The sequence below is a fragment of the Thunnus thynnus genome, chromosome 19 (genome assembly GCF_963924715.1).
Source record: "Thunnus thynnus chromosome 19, fThuThy2.1, whole genome shotgun sequence".
In the NCBI taxonomy this organism is placed as follows: domain Eukaryota; kingdom Metazoa; phylum Chordata; class Actinopteri; order Scombriformes; family Scombridae; genus Thunnus; species Thunnus thynnus.
This window is the reverse complement of record NC_089535.1, coordinates 6,601,022-6,620,891: the sequence shown is the minus strand read 5'-3', so window position 1 is coordinate 6,620,891 and position 19,870 is coordinate 6,601,022. Positions and strand designations below refer to the sequence as shown.

The following is a 19,870-nucleotide window of genomic DNA, read 5'->3' as shown; positions in this document are numbered from 1 at the left end:
CATTACTCTCTGCCTTTCATATGTTCTTCTAGGTCACTACTCCATCTTTCGGTCCTGTGAAAACCTATGAGCTGCTTCACCATATGACAGGAAAAGGCCTGTCAGCGAAGTACCATTTCCCCAGGCAGCCCTGTCTGTACCAGCCCAGTATGGTGGCTGTACAGGTCATACTGACCAACAGCTCAGACCACAGCCTGGAGGAGATCCATATAGGAGACCGGAACCCAGCGAGCCTCAACATCCACTGCTTCAACACCATCGGTGAGTATGAGCACAACACAGGTCAAATATTCCACCACCAACTCATCAAAAACCCTCTTAAGTAGTAAAAATATGCTTTTTATGTTCTTAACAAATTCATCTGTTAGTCATCTAACAAGTTAACGTTGAACATCACCTGTCAGACGGTGCCGCACAGTAGAGATGGACAATATGGATACAATATTCTATCACAGTATTTGTAGTTTTATATTGATATATCAGTACACGCACCAAGCACTATATATAGGAACTCCTGTGTAATCTAATTAAGTGTTCCTAATATTTTGTCCACCCCATTAACATACATGAGGGTGGCAAAATAGTAGGAACACTTTCAATATAATAAACTCCAGTACACAAGTCTAAAGTAGGAACCAATGGGCTTAAGAGTAAAAGCCTCAAGATAAACAGTCTAAACAGTTTAGTAAGTTCTCTCTAGGTTTTTTTTCCAGCACTACTCCACATCAACCCTTTAGCAAACACTATTTAGAATCTAAATATACATAGCACTTTATTGCCCCGCATATAAAATGACCCTGATTATAAGACGAACCTCTGTTTCCCAACACCTGTTTTTATAAAAAGGCTTTTATGGATACAACACACTTTCACACTGGTCCTAATGGGAAAGTTCTCCTGAGATACAATTAATCCAAGAAGAAGAGAGTCCTATCCTTTTAAGCCTTTTGTCATAAAAGGGAAACATGAAATAAAATAACTAATAAATAAAATAATAAATCCCACATTTGTGTATCTTGTCTACACAAATTGCTTACAAACTCCCCCATCAGGCTCTTGGAAGCAGTGAAAATGGTTTTCTCCAGCAGTTTGCAGTCTTTTTGAGCTCCTCATTGTCTGTAATTGCGGTAAAGATGTTGGAAGATGCTTATGACATTTTTTCACTTGTCATAAATGTATTTCCTTTGTGACAGTAAAAGATGTTGCATGAGCTGTAAAGAAACTCCTGGAGGTTAAACTGGGCTTTTAGGGCTGACTAACTCTTAAGCCCAGTTCAGACCAAAACCTGCCAGTTTACACCAATGAGATTAGATTAGATGTTGTATCATCTCCATAGCAACAACTCTTTGTACTTCCATTCTAACTGCCGGCTTTTCAGGCGTTTTTTGTAGCTGGATATAAGTTGTAGCATCTTAAAATATGAATGTGGATAGTGATAGTGAGTCGCTACAGTTGCAATTCTAGTATTGATGAAACGGCAAAAACATGAAAAAAATGAGAGGGTCCAGGCTCTCTTATCCTCCGTCCAAAACTCTGCCATTTCCATCAGCTGACAGTTTGCTGACTTGACCAGCTGACTTCCCTACAAGCTGATTGGCTGGGGCAGTTCACACGTCTGCAATTTTTCCCTGCAATGCTCTAAAATGGTTTTGCCTCACCGTGAATCTTTGGTCTGTACCAGGCTTTAAAGACACACTACAAACAGACCTGAAGACAATCGCTAGTCTAGCAACATTAAGGCTACAAACAACCCATAATGCCTCTCTCTCTCTACATTTATAAACAGTATCTCATCTTGTGAACTTGTAATTGTTTAGCCCTTGAATATAAGACGACAGCCACTTTTTAAAAAGCAATTTCCAGAGAAATATATCATTACATGTTCAGGCCAATAAGGTCATTTAAAATTAGAGAATTATGCAGAGTGTGATGAAAATGTTAACCCTCTAGTGGCGAGATGTCCTCTGGTATTTCATTTTCTTCTGTTTTCTAGTCCCCCAAAATAAGCCTGACTGTTTTAGACGCACATCATTAAAATGTTTGTGGCTTTAAATCTCCCACACGCTGTCATTTTCTCTCTTTCGAGGATAAATCTACTAGTCTACTATTTCTGAACTTGCTGCTAGTCCTCCAGTCACATGTTTGGTTATAAGTGGGTCAAACTCCAGCATGAACTCAGTTTTGTATTTGACAATTTAACGTATTATACTACACAGTTGTTTTTTTTCCTCCCCAGTTACTTTAAGAGCCACATTTATTTCAATCTGAGCAGTTTTCCTTGTCGCTCCTGGTCCTTCATGATGGCTTTGTGGAATTTCTGCTGTTGTACCTCTACTACGATTGTTTTCTCAGACAGATATTAAATGATTATTATGTTATCAAAAACCTTTAAGCCTGTTTGCTCTCAGCTCAGCAAATAGCCAAATAAACAGTCAATATTCCTCCAGCTAATCCCTGTTCATGAGTATCGATCAGGACAAAAACACACTATCTCCATATTTCTTGTCACTCTGCTGTATGATCTCTACAATCAGTATAAGACCGAGAACAGTGCTCCCTCGAGATTTTCTCTTTCATGCACACACAAACATGCGTACACACAAACACACACAGCACTGCTGTGCAGTGGAGCACATTAAAACTGTCAATTGCAGGGGATTGATTGGGCATTGAAGGAACTCAAGCAGCCAAACAGTGGGTAATTTGGATCGATTGAGCCCAGCTACTGCGAGCTGCTGGCTGGAGTTGGCTTGGATAAGTTGAAGCAGATGAATACAGACAAAGCTTTATGTAGTGCTGTTTTGTGTACAGTATGTTAAGAGAGAATACATGACAATCAGTGTGTATTTCATAAGAAATATTGCATGTTACCTCTGCAAGATGCATTACTTTATGTTGCTGCTGATCTCCAAGTGAAAGGTTGTTAACCCCATAATTTAAATTTTAAAAATGAAAAATTGTTGCTTATTGATTGGTAACAACATCTTACTTACTGTTACCAGCTAATACTGACACGCGGTTTGAAGGATCCTTGTGGTCTTTCACAACTGAGGTATTATTGGTAATATGGTAATAATTACATTTTAAACATCAATCACTGTTTACAGGCTCAACTTCCTGGTTCAACTTAGATTTATAGTAGTTTTGCATGCAGTTTTCCTGTGGACTGAGGTACTATTACTGACATTATGCATCTGCTCACCCCAAATAAAGTGATCTGGCTAAACTGCTGTCTTATATACAACCAAATCACATTCATTTAGCCTTTCATTATTAGTCCTGTTATCCCCATGTTGTAAAGTAATGGTACAATACTAGTTTGTAATATATTCAGCAGTACTGCAGCATACACACTGCACTCTAATAACTACCCAGTCTATAAATACAATAAAGCACAATAAGCTTCCCTATGAACTGACTGACTGCTTGTGTTTCTTGCCGTGTCGGAGACTGGTAGCAATTACTTTGAGTATAATACTATTTCCACAACAAATGATGCCCAAAGCTATGAAAATGAGACTCAAGTTGTGACAAATTGGAATTATTTTCATGAATGAAACTTAAGTAGAGCATAAAACGAAATGTTATGACCGCTTCTGTTCCCTGAAAGAGAAGAACGAGGTACAACACATACAGTATGGGATATCACGCTCCTGCACGGCCTGACTGACCTGACGCCTTCATGGCGTATGTGAGGCCCCGCCTGTACATATATACATCCGTCACCACTGCCATCCCTCAGTTCGATAGCCGCTGTTCACGGAGCCCAGCTGTGCTGCAGGGCAACTTAGTGTTGTACCTCGTTCCTCTCCTTCAGGGAACAGAAGTCACAGTCATAACATTTCGTTCCCTTTCAGTCGATTCACTCAGTACAACACATGATATGGGACATGTAGTCACGCCCCGCAGAGCAGCCACTGAACTGGAGTCAAACCTCCAGCACTCTAGTGCATCATAGACCCAGCAGAAAGGACAGAATGTCACCAAAGGGGCTGTTACATCCAAATGGTAAAACCGAACAAAAGCGTGCAGTGATGACCATCTGGCTGTAGCACAGATGTCACTCACAGATACCCCAAAAGTCCATGATGATGTCATGCCCCTGGTCGAATGTGCCCTCTCACTGTGAGGCAACGGAAAACCTCTGTTGTTGTAAGCCAGGGAGATAGAGATAGCCACCACAATCCAGTGAGAAAGCTGCTGCTTAGACAGGGCTTTGCTCCTGGCTGGTTAGCAAAACGGATAAATAACTGGTGGCGGAGGAAAGATGTATCATCCTGGTCAACCAGCGCAGCACTGGTGATACACTGGCCCAATTATAAAGCCTCCTGTTCATCCTCTGATAAACCATGTATGTCCAACAAAATGCACAGGACTTGGTCTCCTGGCATGGACAATCCCCAGGCAGACAGGACATGCCTTGTGCTGGTCCTTGTAATGCAAAGAGAAGCCGTAGTCCTGAGGACAGGGGCAGACAGGAGACTTCCTCACCTGTTTAGACTTGGTGCTCATACAGAGACACAAAGCTCATGGATTAAACAAACTCAAAATTAGCACCCCGTGGGTAGCCACACTCACCAACTGAGGCAGCAGTGGCTAACACCAACTGGGGCTGTTAAGCTAACTTTGAGTTGGCAATGGCCTACTGAAGAAACAGAGCTAACTAGCTGTAGCTAGCTAGTCCGATTGGGCAGAGGTGTTCTTCGAGAACTGAGAGATGATGGACCGATGTATATATATACAGGTGGGGCCTCACATACGTCACCACAGATCATCTGCCTTAAAGGTGTGAATAGATCTTTCTTCAGTCAGACCACACAGGGGGCTTGATATCCCAAACTATATGTGTTGTACTGAGTGAATTGACTGAAAGGGAACCACATGAATTTTGTTTGTGTGAGTCACAAAGTGGGTAGTTTTTTAAGTTGAAACAATATGCCAGTAGATCACATGACTACTTGTATGTGAAAGGCGTTGCTCATAGTAATGAACACATAGTGACGATCAACTGGTGTCCTTCAGCTCATTGTTAACTGTTCTCTCACTGGTTTCACTTAGTTTTCAGCTGAAGCATGCAGCAAAAAAGCTCTAAAAACCAACCGTACGCTGTTTACCCAGCAACCAAACATCAGACCAACAAAGTCAGGGACTAACTGGTACATAATATTTTATGTTATATTATACTTTACAGCTGATTTTTGGAATCTCAAATCACATATTTCTTCTGAAGACAACTTGTTGTTACACCTAATAGTATCTAACTATTTACAATTTGGCTATTGTTCTATTTTAGAACAAATATTAAAATACCAATAAAAGGTTTTGTTTTTTTTGTATAAACTTTGCCGTTGGAATAAAAGTCATTAGGTCCTTGTTGAATCCTCACACCTCAGTGGATATCGTTATTATTTATTCATAAAATAAGCAACCTCAGATGGTGTTCTAAATAGTTTATCTTATGGTTTATATCGACACAGAAGACTAGGGAAAAGTAAACAGAAAAATAGAGAGGCTGTTAGAGAAGCTGTGAAGTGCCGGATTGGAAGTGAGTCCATGATGGCTCTGTTTTCAGAGGCTTTCCTCTGGAGCTTCGGCTCTTTTCTTCTCTGTCTGTAGAAAGAGTTATACAGTAAAATAGCCCTGCTCCACGGAGAGAGAAACACAGGCCGACTGGAGAAGCGTGGAGGATGTTTCTGTCTGTGTTCTTCTCATCCTTAACCCCCCCCTTCCTCCTCCTCCTCCTCCTCTCAGCTGTCCAGACTCTCTCCTCAGCATTTTTTTGGCTTTACTTAACTCTGTTTCTAGCTCGCGTTTCGCCCGCTCTGTCTGTCTGTCTCTCTCTCACTCCATCTCTCTTGATGCTGATGCTCTCTTTGACAAGCCTGTTGTTTTGGAAATATGCTAGTCCTTCATGTGTTTTTTTTTTTTTTTTTCTCCCCGAGGCTGGAGGTGTGGGGAATGAGATTGAAGGATAGATTTCTCACACACGGTGGCCTTGCTTTGTGAAGTAGAAAACACAAGTGGTGTGGATGCCTGTCTGTTCCACTCTGCTGATGCTCCCCTCCTCCTCCTCCTCCTCCTCCTCCTCCTCCTCTCTCCCTTTGCTCCATCTCTCCCCACACTGCACACTGTGCCCTTGTCACTCACTCTTCCTTTTCTCCTCTCGTCTTTCCTCCCCTCTTTTCCATTCTCAGAGCGGTTGGAGCCAGAGGCCTCGGTGACTGTTTCCATGGGTATTGACTTCAGCGACTCGACACAAGCAGCCAACTTCCAGTTGTGGTAAGACAACTTGACATCCGCTCATATTTTCTTTTTCCAAGAGAGAAAGAAAATAAGGCCGACTAGATTCTCATCCTGTGTCTCCAGATTCATCATCACATCTCCTTTACTTGTCTCTTCCTCTTAACTTCATTTGCATCTTCTCTTACCTTTTTTTCCCCTCTCTCATCTATTCTTCGTTAATTCTCCTCTTCCTACCCGCTCTGTGCCAGCACTCCCAGGTGACACATCAGCTACAATTGATCCCGGTTCACTGCGATAACAATTATTCCTCCAGTAATCAGCCCCAGCCCAAATCAACTTGCTAAATGCCATCGGCACCACTAGCTCAGCCGATCAATAACCTTATCAGAAAATCTGTTCGGGATGGGGGAATCAATCGGCCTAAAATGCCATTCACAGAGCGTGGTTTGCAAGACAATCAGAAGAGAAACATTTAATACACAAAGCATTTAGCGCAACACACAAATGCACATACAGAGAAGAAATACACACATTACACCATAAACGTCATCTTCCATCTATTCAGATGAAGATGAATTTGACCTCAGAGGAGAAGGAATTGAGGTTTTTTATGTATTTTGAGCTGAAACATTTTCTTGCAACAAGTTCTAATTCTACAAGAAACCCCTCAACTCTTTCTTTTAGACACATAAGTCACTGTTGTTCTCGTCCCTCAGCACCAAGGAGGATCAGTTCAGTGTGTCCATCCAGCCTGCAGTGGGAGAGTTATTATTGGCCAGTGCCATGACAGAACAGGACTTCTCCAAGGAGCAAGGTGAGGTGAAACTGAGCCATTTTGCATCAGTGTTTGCAAAATAATAATAAAAAAAAAAATCCTCTTGTCAGAAGATTACAGCATGTTGAAAATCATTGTTCATTAAATAAAAGCTTGAATTTAAAGGTTTTGATGCACAGGAGCAGTTCTGAATGTTTTGTGTTTATTGGAGCTGTACATAACTATTGTTGCTGGAAAATAAGAGAAAAGGGAAGGCAGTACAGTAATTGAACAGGTTGTTGCAGTGTTTGTTAAAGTTTACACCAGGAGTAAGTTGAGGACTGGTACAGTGTTGCTTTTTTTATTTAGTGTAGAATTAAATCAGACAGACTGACAGTGGAAGAACTAATTTCTTTGCTTTTTTGTTTTCTGTAAATGAAATTTATGTTAAAGTCTGCCTGGTGCCAGAAAAAACAACAACTTGAATTTACCCAAATGATATTTATATTCTCACAAAGTGACATCTGCTCTAAATATTATGATTAAAGGAAAACAATGGTGATGTTCTAAATTTTTGTTATTTTCAGCGAATCCGATGGAGACGCCAAAACCAACAATGAGTTAATGTGTCTCTTGATACTTTCCAACTTTCCTACCCTGTCTGTCTGCACTCAGCACCAATCCCACTGATTCCTACTGAATGTCTTTAATAACAATTTAAAGTCTCATTTTTTAAGAAAGGGCTCAATAATTTCCTAAAACTGGGTGCTGTAGTTTTTAGCAAACATCACTCAAACAGGTGGAAATAGCACATTTTTGTCAGGGACTATTTTCAGTTGCGGACTGATACACATTAGGTAGGTGAGGGAATATTTTTACAATAATGAGACTGAAAATATACAAAACAGCACTGATATTGATTGTAATTGTGTCATTTCATGGTATTGTTTATACTAAAAAAAGGAGAATATCACCAGACTCGTGTTTTAAGGTGAATAGATTGTTACAGATGAAGTTGGGCAACCTCATTTCACATTTTGGAGACAAATGTAGGGGTTTAAATCTTTAATATGTGTACATTTGTCTTCTCTATCTCATGCAGTATTTTTAAATGATATTTTGAATAAACCGTACATGCAGGTAAAATAAATTCCCAGTAGCCTGCTGCCTTTAATAATAAACCTGCTCTGCTCAGCTTTGTCATTAAAGCATTTGAAAGCTTTCCTATTATGAAGCACTTTATGGTGTTTCCCTACATAAACATACAAAGAACAAACGCACACACACACACACACACACACACACACCTGTAGAGCTGCATACTGTGGCAGCTATTGAGAGCTGAGAGCGTACTCATATCCAAACCATCAGTGTGCTTTTAAGTGCCCACTAAATGCTGCTTCTGCCTTAATTAATCTTCATTTGCTGTTTTTTTTTTGAGCTCTACTGAATACACCTCACTCTCAGACAAAAAAAAAAAAGGGGGGGGGGGGGGATTGAACAACTTGCTTTGCTGGAGGCTTTTCTTTCCAGCAAATTGCTGCTTTATACCTATTGAGTGAAGTTAGTTAATTCTTTCAGTTAGCAGCTTTTCATTATATTTGCCTTTTAAGACCTCTTTTATTTCTACCTAAGTTGTGCATGTTTATCTCTATTCTTTCTTTCAAATCCTTGCTCATTACCAAGAGCTCAAGAACCGGCCCCCTGCCTTCAATTGAGAGTCTTTTTTTTCCCCCCCTCGACTCTATTTGCATTATTGAAGGAGGCACCAGTTTATTGTTCAGCTACCCTCATTTTAACAATCATCAAAATCTATTTCATCACATTGTTCTATCACAAACCAGGTCCCACTCTTCTGTATGATTTAGGTTACAGGTCATTTCTATATTATTCCCAGCAAGCCGTGGGAGTGTAAACATTTCTGGTATATATTTAATCTATTGAAGGTAAAGACCAGGCAAACAAATTGAATTTAGTGACATAAATTTAGCTTCAGCGTGTAGTTTGATGGCGAAAACATTTTTTGCATCCAAACAGGTAAGCTCCTGGGCATGAATGAGACCTCGGCAACCATCACCATGGCAACAGCAAACACCTCCAGCCAGGCCATCAGCAAGCAGGTCCTGTCTGTGGCCAACGTAGGAGAGGTTTCATCCAGCCAAAACAACCTCCACAGGTGAAACGTCCAGAAATGTTTCTAATCTGGTTCTTTATCTCCCCGTTCAGCACATCAGAGCTCGTATCTGATGGAAGGTTCAGATAGATTGACACAGTGTCTTATATAAGCACTGTGATGTTCTTTGTTTTTACCTTTTTTTCAGATTTCAAGAAAGTTATATGTATGTTTATGCAATCTGTCATTTATCCAGATTATTTATGCAATTTATTGTTTCCTAACTGACACACAGCCAGATGTTTAAAAGGTAATTCAGGGTTTTTTTAAGAGACAAATATACTTTATCTAACTGTTATCATTATAGTGGAAATCATTCAGGTTTAATCATAAACCAATCAAAGACTATGAGACTTTTGACGCAGCATTTCTCTCTAAATGTCAGGTGTTTCTTGTCAGCCATTGAAAATGTGCCCCAACAAGGCAATAAAGAAAAGAAATATGATTTCACAACTAATGACACAACTCACAAAGATCTAATGAACACAAACAGTTGTGATATCATGCCAAAACTACTGATAACAATAAATGAATTGTTATCAGTTTGATAAGGTGTCAGTGGATTCAGCTTATGTATCTGAAGATTATGTTAACTGAAATACAAGTATGTGTCTAGTCATGCTGTTTAAGACTTTATTTAGTTTTGTTGTTGTTGTTGTAATTAGAAGCCAGACCGATATATCAGTGATACATCTGATAAACTGATAAATCAGCTGATATTAGCTCATTGCAGATAGGCTGGTATCAATCTGTATGTTGGCTGATAAATAAGAAGAAATAGTGGAAAAATTACCAGACAGCTCTGACAGTTATAAAATCACTGCTCAGTACGTGTATTAGTCCTAATTCTTTACTCATTAAAGGGATCCTTTTACTCTAAGTCTGCCTATGAAGCATTTATGTAGTTATAAGTGTTTATTAATATAGTTTTCAACAACTGTGGACGCTCATAAGAGGAGGCTGCTGTATAAACACGTACTGAATGACAGTAAAACACAGTTGTAATAACATAAAATCCTTTTATCTGCTTACAATGACATTTTCATGTGTTATAAGCCATTTATTAAATGTTTATATATTGCTATGGGGGGCATAAACAACTGTTAACATCTTATGTTCTTATGTTAAAAAGAGAAATTATTTTTTAAAAACTCATATATCACTATAGTTATCTGTAAACAGCCTCCAAACTGTATAAATTGAACCAGTTACATCTGGTTATGACTGCTGGTATGAACTGCACAGTGTTATTATTATTCATGTATTTGTGTTTTTGAGAGTCCTGCAGTGTTTACCTGCCAGGCTTTGTTGTTTAAATTGTGTCTGCTGTCTCTTGAGATTTGACCAGAAAAAAATCTTAAAAACTTAAAAATGAGAACTGACACAAGATTGAGTTCTTCACCAACTGACAGCATAACAGTCTCCAATCCACCGAATCACTACAGACTCAGTCTGGGCTTATATTTCAGCCTAAAACTGGGTTACATGTTGTTTTATGTGATGTAGTAGAGCACATTAGTCTTTAGGCTTCTGTAACGATACTCCTCCTTGTGAGGTTCACCATCAAGACTCCAGCAATTTGAGATCAGAGCTGCAGCGATTAATCGATCAGTCGATCTATCTTGATGATAGATTAATTGTTTAATTCAGTGTTCAAGCAAAAACATTTGATGGTTCCAGCTTCTCAAAGGAGAGAATTTGCTGCTTTTCCTCCTCTTAACATAGTAAGTTCAATATTTGTGGGTCTTAGACTGATTGTTGGACAAAATAAGATACTTGATGACTTCACTTTGGGCTGTTTTATAGATGTTTTATAGATCAAGCGATTAATCGAGTAATCAAGGAAATAACTGGTGGATTAATCAAAAATGAAAGTAGTGTTACTTGCAGCTCTATTTGAGATTATGCAACAAGGACAATAATTATTAATTGACGCGTATCTTCATATCTGGAAAGTAAGTAAATGCAGAGATCCTTAAAATCTTCCTTTGACTGCAGTTTAAACTCCGTTTTCATCTCTAAGTTGTTTGTTCTGTCTGAGGACGAGAAGATGAATGTGCCTGCGTGCATGTGCCAGTTATAATTGTGTTTTTTACGTGGGCTTCGGTTAAACCGTGTTGTATGTGGGTATCAGAGAGTGAAAGTGTCTGTGTGTGTGTCCCGTCCCCCCCCCCACCACCACCACCACCGCCCCCCCTGCCGCCAGCCTCACGCAGACATGCCAGGGGAATGCCCTGAGAAGCCTGGCTGTGTAATTGGTGTACACAGAGTGTGCTAATGAGCTTCCTCCTCTGTCACGCACACCCGAACACCTGATAGATAATTACACCTCCCTCTCTCCCTCTGTTTCCTGCTCTGTCTCTCTCTCTCGCTTCATCTCTGCGTCGTCGTCTCCCCCCCTCCTCCACCCACCCCCCCATCTGTCTCTCCCTCCACGCCGCTGTCTCTCTTTCATTTCCTCTTTGTCTTTCACTCCATCCCTCTGCACCACGCTCTGTCCTCCTCCTCCCGTCTGTCTGTCTGTCTTTTTATTACTTTGCTCTGTGCAGACATCTCTCCATGTCTCCGTCTCACGTTGGTGATCATTTCTTTATAGATTAAGGCCGGAATAGAAACGATGTAAGCGAGTGAACGAAGGAAGAACGTAGGATAAATAAGAGGACAGTGAGGAAGTCAGAGTGGGGGGAAAAAAAATAAGAGGGAGACACTTGCACAAGGGCACAGAGAGCTGAAAGAGTGAGTGGAAATCAATGTTAGCCAGTGGGAGAGGCCCGCGACCAATAAGCCCATACTTCATTCAGAATAACCGATAGCTCAAACGACTCCATGCTATCAATCTCTCTCTCCTGCACCTGTGACGGCAAAAAGAGGAAGACAGTCTCCCAGTGTCGCCCTGCGGTCTTATCATGTAGACACTTGTTTCCATAATGTCCGCCGGTGTCCTCATGATAACCGGCCCACACCTGTCCTTAGCTCCCTTTACGGCGTCATGGAAACGATGTTACTCGCTGACAAAAAAAAGCCTCAGAGCAGGTTCGACACAAAGAAAGCAGAGTCTGATGCTAGATGTTAGTTCTCCAGGTTTTATTTATGCTTTTGATTCTGCAGGCAGTGACTGCGCAGGTTCTGGTTGTTATCTACTTTAATATGATTATCAGATAATTAACTGATATAATTATTGTTTTGTTCTAATTAGAGCCGCAACAATTATTCGATCAATTGATCAGTCAGTCAACAGAGAATGTATCGCAAATGTCACCACGGGTGCTGGAAAATGATGATAGGCATCTTTCATTATTTCCTGATATTTTATACACCGAACAATTAATCGATTAACCAAGAAAGTAACCAGCAGAGTAATAAATCAATCAATTAGTTATGATTACTCTTTTAACTACATGACGCTGGAGCAGTTTGTTAATTTTATCATCCTTTTTTTTGGTTTAGTTTTGTGTGGAAATCGCTTCCTTTTCCTTTTTTTTCATACCTGCTGTAGACCAACTGAAGAAATTTTACCACCCGTCAACTATATTTACTATTTTAAGGCTTTATTTACACATTTTCCTCTTCCTACATCCCAACCTGCTCTCGGAGACAAAACAAAAGTGCAACAATCGATTGTTGGTTATTTTTACAATTCATCATTTAGTCTATAAAATGTCAGAACATAGTGAAAAGGCCCATTAAAGGTTCCTTTAGTCAAAGATGATGTCTTCAGTTTGTCCTACAAACAGTCCAAAAACCCAAAGATATTCAGTTCACAGTGCAGGATTCCTATTGGTTAAATCTCATGTCACATGTTAATTCCAGCAGCAAACTGGAAAAAAAAAAGATATTATGTTTACAGTGATATAAAACAAAGAAAAGTAGCTAATCTTTACATTGGAGAAGCTGGGATCAGAGGTTGATCAGCATTTTTACTTGATAAAGGACCGATCAACTAATTCAAGATTCAAGAAACTTTATTGTCTGTCACATGATAACAGATATTCCTCTTTGACACGGATCAATCACAGACAAATGTAGAAACAGTAAAACAGTAAAAACAAGTTAAAAATGCAACATCACTACTGTTAAAAGACAGATTTAAGTGTGAATATCTGCATGTGTCTGGTGTGATTTATAATCATTTCAGCACTGTTTTCATGTATCGCTGTTTCACATACTTTAAATAACACACACACACTCAGAGCAGAGCGATCGATCCGATCGGATACACCCACTGAGAGCTTATCGCTGCGGGGCACTCTGCATTAAATGTGATGTGTGAGGTGACCTCCATCCAGGACCCCCTCTATCTCTCCTCTGATCTCCCCAGAGAGAGAGAGAGAGAGAGAGAGAGAGAGGCCTCTCTAATCTGGGTAAGATCACACAAAGTATCTGCCCTCCATACGAAGCTTAAAGTATGACACAGTTCACAACACATCTTTCACACGCTTTAAACTGACCTCAGGCGGCGCTCCGTGTTATAGACCGCAGTTAACAATGGTTCTGTTTAACAAAGCATCAGCCTGCCTCCCTCTGCACCTCTGCACTCCCCTTGTTTATCAGCAGGGTGCAGCACTGCTTTTTCTCAGGTGTTGAGGTGGAGCGGATGGGAGGGGGCGGGGGGGAGGGAGGGGAGGGAGGGGGGGATGCCACTGAAACACAGAAATTGATTGCTGGAAAGGAGGATGGCAATAAATCAAGCAGGAAAGCAAATGTAGAAAACGCTGTTCTTGTTTATGTCTAAACAGGCGGAATAGAATAAATGTGCTCTATTTTTCAGTCCGTTTGAAAGCAAATTTGATCGAATTTTGCATGCATTGCCAATCCCTCCGGTTAGAGCCTAATTTTCAAAAAAAAAAAAAAAAAAACTGAACCTCTTGATTTATAAGCTATGCTTTCTCTTTACTTTGCACTTTGATATAATTAAATTATGGTTTTCTAAACACTGTGAATTTTCCTCTTTTTTTCAGTGAAGTTGAATTCTTGTTCCTGTTTGAAATTTAATTGGCTATCATTTATTACCTGACTAATTAAACGTCTGGTCTCTCCGTTATAGATTGCTTCAGCAGACACTGTTGCTTATGATCTGTCTTCACTTTACCAGCAACGTGTACTGTAAACTGTTGTAATGTGGGTTATTAACAGACAACAATGAAGATGCAACATGCGAGGACGTCTTCCTTGAACCCTTGTTGAGTTAAATTCTTTTTTTTTCTTCAGTCGTCCGTTTGTCCTCTCTCGTACCTCCGTCGTCCGTCCGCCCCTCCGCCCTCTTGCGAGTGCAGCGCTGCGATGTGTCCGTATGGCCAAGCTCTGGAGATGCGAGTAGGGTTCCTGCTTCTAATTGGGGCTAATAGCTCTGGCCATCTGCCTGGTCTGAGTCTGCTCGCTTGTGTTGGGCTCTGGTCTGGCCTCACTGACCACTCAGTTGAAGGACACTCCTCCACTCGTCCACCTGGCCAAGAACCAGGATGGAACAATAGCATCCAGCTGCACATTTTACCCTCCGAGTTTCTGATTTTTGTTGAGAACATGACGCATTTTAAGTCTGTTTTTTTTTTTTTTGTACCTGAGTGGCTCGTTTCCAGAAAATCTAACACGGTTGAATGTTTACTTAAGATTCAGAGGGCTGGTGTACTATCTGCGGGTTAAGTCCTGCATTCTCGGTTGTTGAGCCCAGTCCTTGGCGGCCTGTGTCCTCTCTGCGTGAGGGTGAATGTAAAGGTGAAGCCCACACTGTGTTTGCAGTGGCAGGTGGAGGGGAGGCAGATGGCACACACAGGCTCTCCGCACTGAGGAGAATCACAGATAATTGGAGAGTGATGCTTAGCTGCAGCCCTGCCGATCGATGCCAATCCGCCTGCTCTAAGTCCAGGGGTTATGCTTTGCTTTTCTTTCCATACACTGCAATTAATCCAGTGTTTAGCCCAGTATGTGAAGAGTGCAGGAGAATACCAATGACCCGTTTAGGGCCCCGCTCGTCCTTAATCTTTCCTTTCTAGTCCTTTAAAAAAATGCACCGACGTCGCGTCAGATCCAGACACGTGCACACACGAGCACAAAACTGAGAATATTCACAGCGAATACGCTCGGAAATCAAACGCAAATCAAAAAACACGCTCTTGTTTATTTCACTCGCTCTTATCACCACTACGTGAACAAAGGCCCACAGCGGCGTCTCCTGAGACGAAATGAAAGCAGCCTCGGGGTAGTGTTAACTGGCTGAGTAAATGATAGATTTATATCCTAAATCCATTAGCAAAGCCACAGGGACCACATAGACACCTTAGGCGGCTGACAGCGGGGGCGAGAGAAGGGAACCGGACAGGGACGAGTATGTTTACATGTGTGAAGGAGCACATGGAAACACATAAGACTTCTTTTTTTTTGGTGCATAAATAGGATTAATGTGGTTGCAGGTTTTACAGGTTTGAATGAAGCGTGACGGAGGACACATCCTGAATTTCCACTATTACTAATTTGGATTAATACATAAACCCTGAATTATTTAGATAAGCGAGAGCCGACTAAAGAGGTTGGTATTTTTTTTTTTTTTTTTTAGAGAGAAATGAATCCTCCTCTTTGAATGGCTTGTGTTTCCTGCAGAAGTGGCTAATATTTTAATTAAAGCCGAGGAGGACTCTCTCTCTCCTCCCTGAGAGCTCCCTGATAAACTCCCTCTCCTCTGTTGATGGTAATTTAGCAGCTCCCCTGAGACGCACCCAGACACACTGGGTTTGTGAGCCAGCGCCGTTTCATTGTGTATGCATGTCCCCGTAGTGGCCCCCCTCCCTCCTCCTCCTCCTCGTCTTTAATGTGTGTGTGCTAATTGGTGGACGTGCTCGTTGTAACCGCCGCGCAGCACGCCGTCGCGGGGCTCGGTGACAGCGCCTGTCCACAGGCCGTCCTGCGGGGGCTCTTCACAGGCTTTAGTCAGGCCTAAGTGGGGCTCTTTGTGAGCTGTTTGTCAGGCCTAAGCAGGCTGCCACAGGGGGTCTTTGTTGCGGGGATGTAGTGCTAAATGGAGGCAGATGGCTGGGAGTCCGCCACGTGAGGCTCAGAGATGCAGAGGGCCAGAGGGGGGGAGCGGGAGAAGGGGGCCCAGCTCGGCTCTGTCGCCCTCAAAGAGGGGTCACGCTGGGTCATAGCCCCTGTCTGCCTCTTGTTAGCGCTCTCAATGGGGACCATGTGCGCCCAGATTTGCCCCAGGTCTGCAGGGACGGTATCCAAGGAAACGGTGGACTGAGAATTCTCCCAATGGCCCAGAGGGAGCTGGTGGGACGGGGCACCCCCCCCCATACTGGTCCCAAAGCTCCCACACACTCATGGACAGCCACAGTCCATAAAAACAGGCTAAACTGTGTTTGACTGGCAGGAAGGGCGTGTCTCACCCCTAATGGCTCTTTAGTCAGCTGGATAATAGACTGTCTGTTGCTCTGCTCTCTATATTTCCTGTCACATCGTTTTCCGTCTTTGTCTCACTCACTAATTTAGGGTAATCACAAGGTGTGAGGTGTTAGAGAATTTTCCAACGTGAGGATTTATGGCTGTTGGGGGGAGTTAAGTGTGAAGGCTTGTGGCTGGCAACACATTTATCTGTTTTTTTTTTAAGGTGCCTCATGTTTGTCATACATGAACTATTTATTGATTCCAGGTATTCATATTTATTAACGGTTCCCAGTTAAAAGTTTGCACTGAGTTAAAGAGCCTTTATTTAAGCTGCACCTTCTGCAATTTAATTTAAAATTTAAGAATTTGGTTTCGTCTTCAGGAATTTAAATCACAGCAGCACAATCTGCCTTCTCAACTAACTGTTGATGTTTTTAGAGTCTCAGTGTCATTGAGTTGTTTCAGATCGGTCTTGTTTTTATCTAGACAGCTTTAGGAAATCTTAAGTTGTCTTCAGTAAGTAATATTTTATATGACTGCAGTATTTTCACTCTTATATTTTTGTGTTGTTTGTCTGTACTCGTCGTTGTCGCTGCCTATCTGGGTCAGGACACTCATGAAAAAGAGATTTTTAAGCTCAATGATGTTTTCCTGGTTAAATGAAGGTTAAATTAAAAACAAAAAAAATCATTATATAGTGTTGAATTGAAAAGGTGACGCATCAGAAAAATGACCAAATGTTTACAGTTGAGGTGGAAACTGCTTTTACTGATAAGGAGATTACACATGAAATAATGAGAACAGAGACATCATTTATAAATAATATGTAAATAAATGATAGAAATAATGTCAGTTTCATTTATTCTGCAGCAGTTCAGTGGCGGCTTCGCAAACTCTTTAATGTTTTTCATTTGTCTCTCAAGGAGCAATTTGACACAAGCAAGTTCACAAACAAAGTACACATAGATGATTCATTTACACAAATAAAACATCTAAAAATTACAAGTATGATGATGTTAGAAAGAGTTAACGATTAATGAGAGTGATCAGTCTGTAGCTGACCAACAATATTCAACATCACAAAGGCAAATATTATGTTAAAAGTGTCAAAAGTGCTTTTATCAGTTTATACACGAGGTAAACGGACTGTTTCTTGTGCTGCAACTGTTCACAAGTAGAAATAACGCTCATACTTGCAGTTGATCGATTGATATTCATGTTTTCAACTTGTAAAGTAAATTTCATTGTTTTCATTTTCTGATCACATGAAACACTTTGACTTCATAAATCCTGTTTCTTTAACTTGATGGAAATGTAAAAGTAAGTTAGTTTACGGTCCTTAAAGTGATGTTTCCTGCAGATCAGCGTCTGTCTGTCCTGGTGCTTTAGTGAAGCTGACCCATGTTTGTGCTCTGTGTGTTCTCTAACCCTCCTGCAGGTTTGCCGGGCGGACGGTCAGCAGCGGAGCTCTGGTCTTGGTGTCTCTGGAGCTGAAGGAGTCCTCGGCCGCCCTGCTCACCATCAACACAGAGAAGAGCGTCATGGCGTCCATGTTGCTCCGAGACCTCAAACAAGCCCTCACGCAGGCATAGAGTTTCTCATCTCCTCAAAACCCACAAGACCTTTAGTAAAGGTAAAGGGGAGCAGCACTTCAATTAAAGAATTCATATACTTTATCTCCGTGGTTTAGGACAAGTCAGGCACTACTTTTATCCAAAAACCAGAAACCGAAGAACTACAGTTGTGAGCTCACAGAGAAGGAACCGGGAACGACGGAGGATCACTTGTGCAGTGTTTCTTATTTTTTACGGTCTGTCGCTTCAGAAGAGATTGTCCTGAACCACGGAGATAACTTTATGAAAGTCTTTGAATAAAGTGTTGATCTCCTTTAAAACGCACAGAAGGCAGCATAGACTTTATAATAGATTTTTAAAATGTGAAACTTCTATTCATCCCACCTCATCCTTTTATAAGTCACATTTAAACATGACCCCCCCCCCCCTCCCAGCAGAAAAATGACCATTTCCATTCATGATTTTGACCAATGTACAGATATTTGTACGTACATTTTGGGAGAACGAGCAGCTCAGCGTGCTACAGGTCAGTTTTTCTGTCCCTCTTCTGTGTTTATATACGAATTGAGACACTCCTCTAAGAAATTTCAAGCGCTGTTGTTCGACTGTATTTAATTGGCATCCCCGCCTGAGCCAAGTGACCTCCGTGTTTGCATTGATGGATTTTGTACTTTAGTGCCAAGAAATGGAGAAAAAAAAAAACTCCCCCTAAACACGGTCATTAAATCAGAAGCCTTAAAAAGTCTTAAAGTCTAGTTTTACTCGTAGCTGGATCATTTCATTCCAACCTTTACACCGCCCCACAAATCACATCTGTTCAAGTGCCTTCTACATGAAAATAATGTTATTTAGAAAACCAAAAATATACAGTAGACTTAAATCAACAAGGTCAATTATCTGTATCGCTTTTGCTGAATAATAAAAAGTGAATTTATTAAAACAAATAATCTTTTTTTTTTTCCTCTTCTTGTCTCGCTGCTGCGGTAATAACTCTCCTCGGTTGAACGTATTTAGCGACTGTCAGTCAAACGTCTCCACGCTGTGATTTAAAGTCATTTATCTGAACGTGGCAGAAACACAAACTGTTGATAGTGAGCTCTGCTAATTGGCAGGCTGAGACACATACCATGTACTCATGACTTGATGATTTTGAATCATCTGTCACTCCACCTCCCGCCATATGTTCGTCCCCCGCTCATCTCATGTTCCCATCCACCTTCTATAAACCAGGGTTGGCAGGTAGCAGCCTGTTGGCCAAATCTGTCCCCCCCCCACCACCCCCCGATGGAAATAAAGTGATGAATTTACATCAAAACTTGACTATAGATACAAATATAAACACAAGGCTCGTGTGTGTTGGTTTGCAGCAGGTTGTTTGGACAGTGCATGGTGCTGGAGTTAATGCTAATAAACTTACCAGATAAATAACACAAGTATTAAACCTCTTTACTCAAAGAAACAAGTACCTGTGAACTCAAACATAGTTTTAACTCCACAGCTTTAGTCAGATTTGTATCTCATAAACACAATATTGTCATTTTTTGGCCAAACAGAAGCTGCTGTCGTCCCAGTTTGAGCCTCATGTGTGTTACCTTCACATGACAGAGCTAAACATCCAGTTTATGAAAAATTCTGTATATAAGCACCAATGTTTGACCCCCCCAAAACAAAACAAAACACTTACTGCTGATCTGAAGGTATTTCCAGAATCCTCAAAAATATCCCATCTGCTGCACTAAAAGTGATTTT

The 19,870-nt window shown here is 41.1% G+C and overlaps 1 protein-coding gene across 2 annotated transcripts in view; it reads left to right on the top strand.

Moving 5' to 3' along the window:
- Positions 1-19,068, top strand: part of ap3b1a (adaptor related protein complex 3 subunit beta 1a) — a 65,456-nt gene extending 46,388 nt beyond the window's left edge. For both annotated transcript variants that reach the window (XM_067573693.1, XM_067573692.1), the window contains exons 23-27: positions 33-261; positions 6,195-6,279; positions 6,960-7,057; positions 9,035-9,173; positions 17,986-19,068. In XM_067573693.1, coding sequence (XP_067429794.1) covers positions 33-261; positions 6,195-6,279; positions 6,960-7,057; positions 9,035-9,173; positions 17,986-18,139 — 705 coding nt within the window. In that variant the 3' untranslated portion in view covers positions 18,140-19,068. The remainder of the gene's footprint in view (positions 1-32; positions 262-6,194; positions 6,280-6,959; positions 7,058-9,034; positions 9,174-17,985) is intronic.
- Positions 19,069-19,870: the final 802 nt, after the last annotated feature.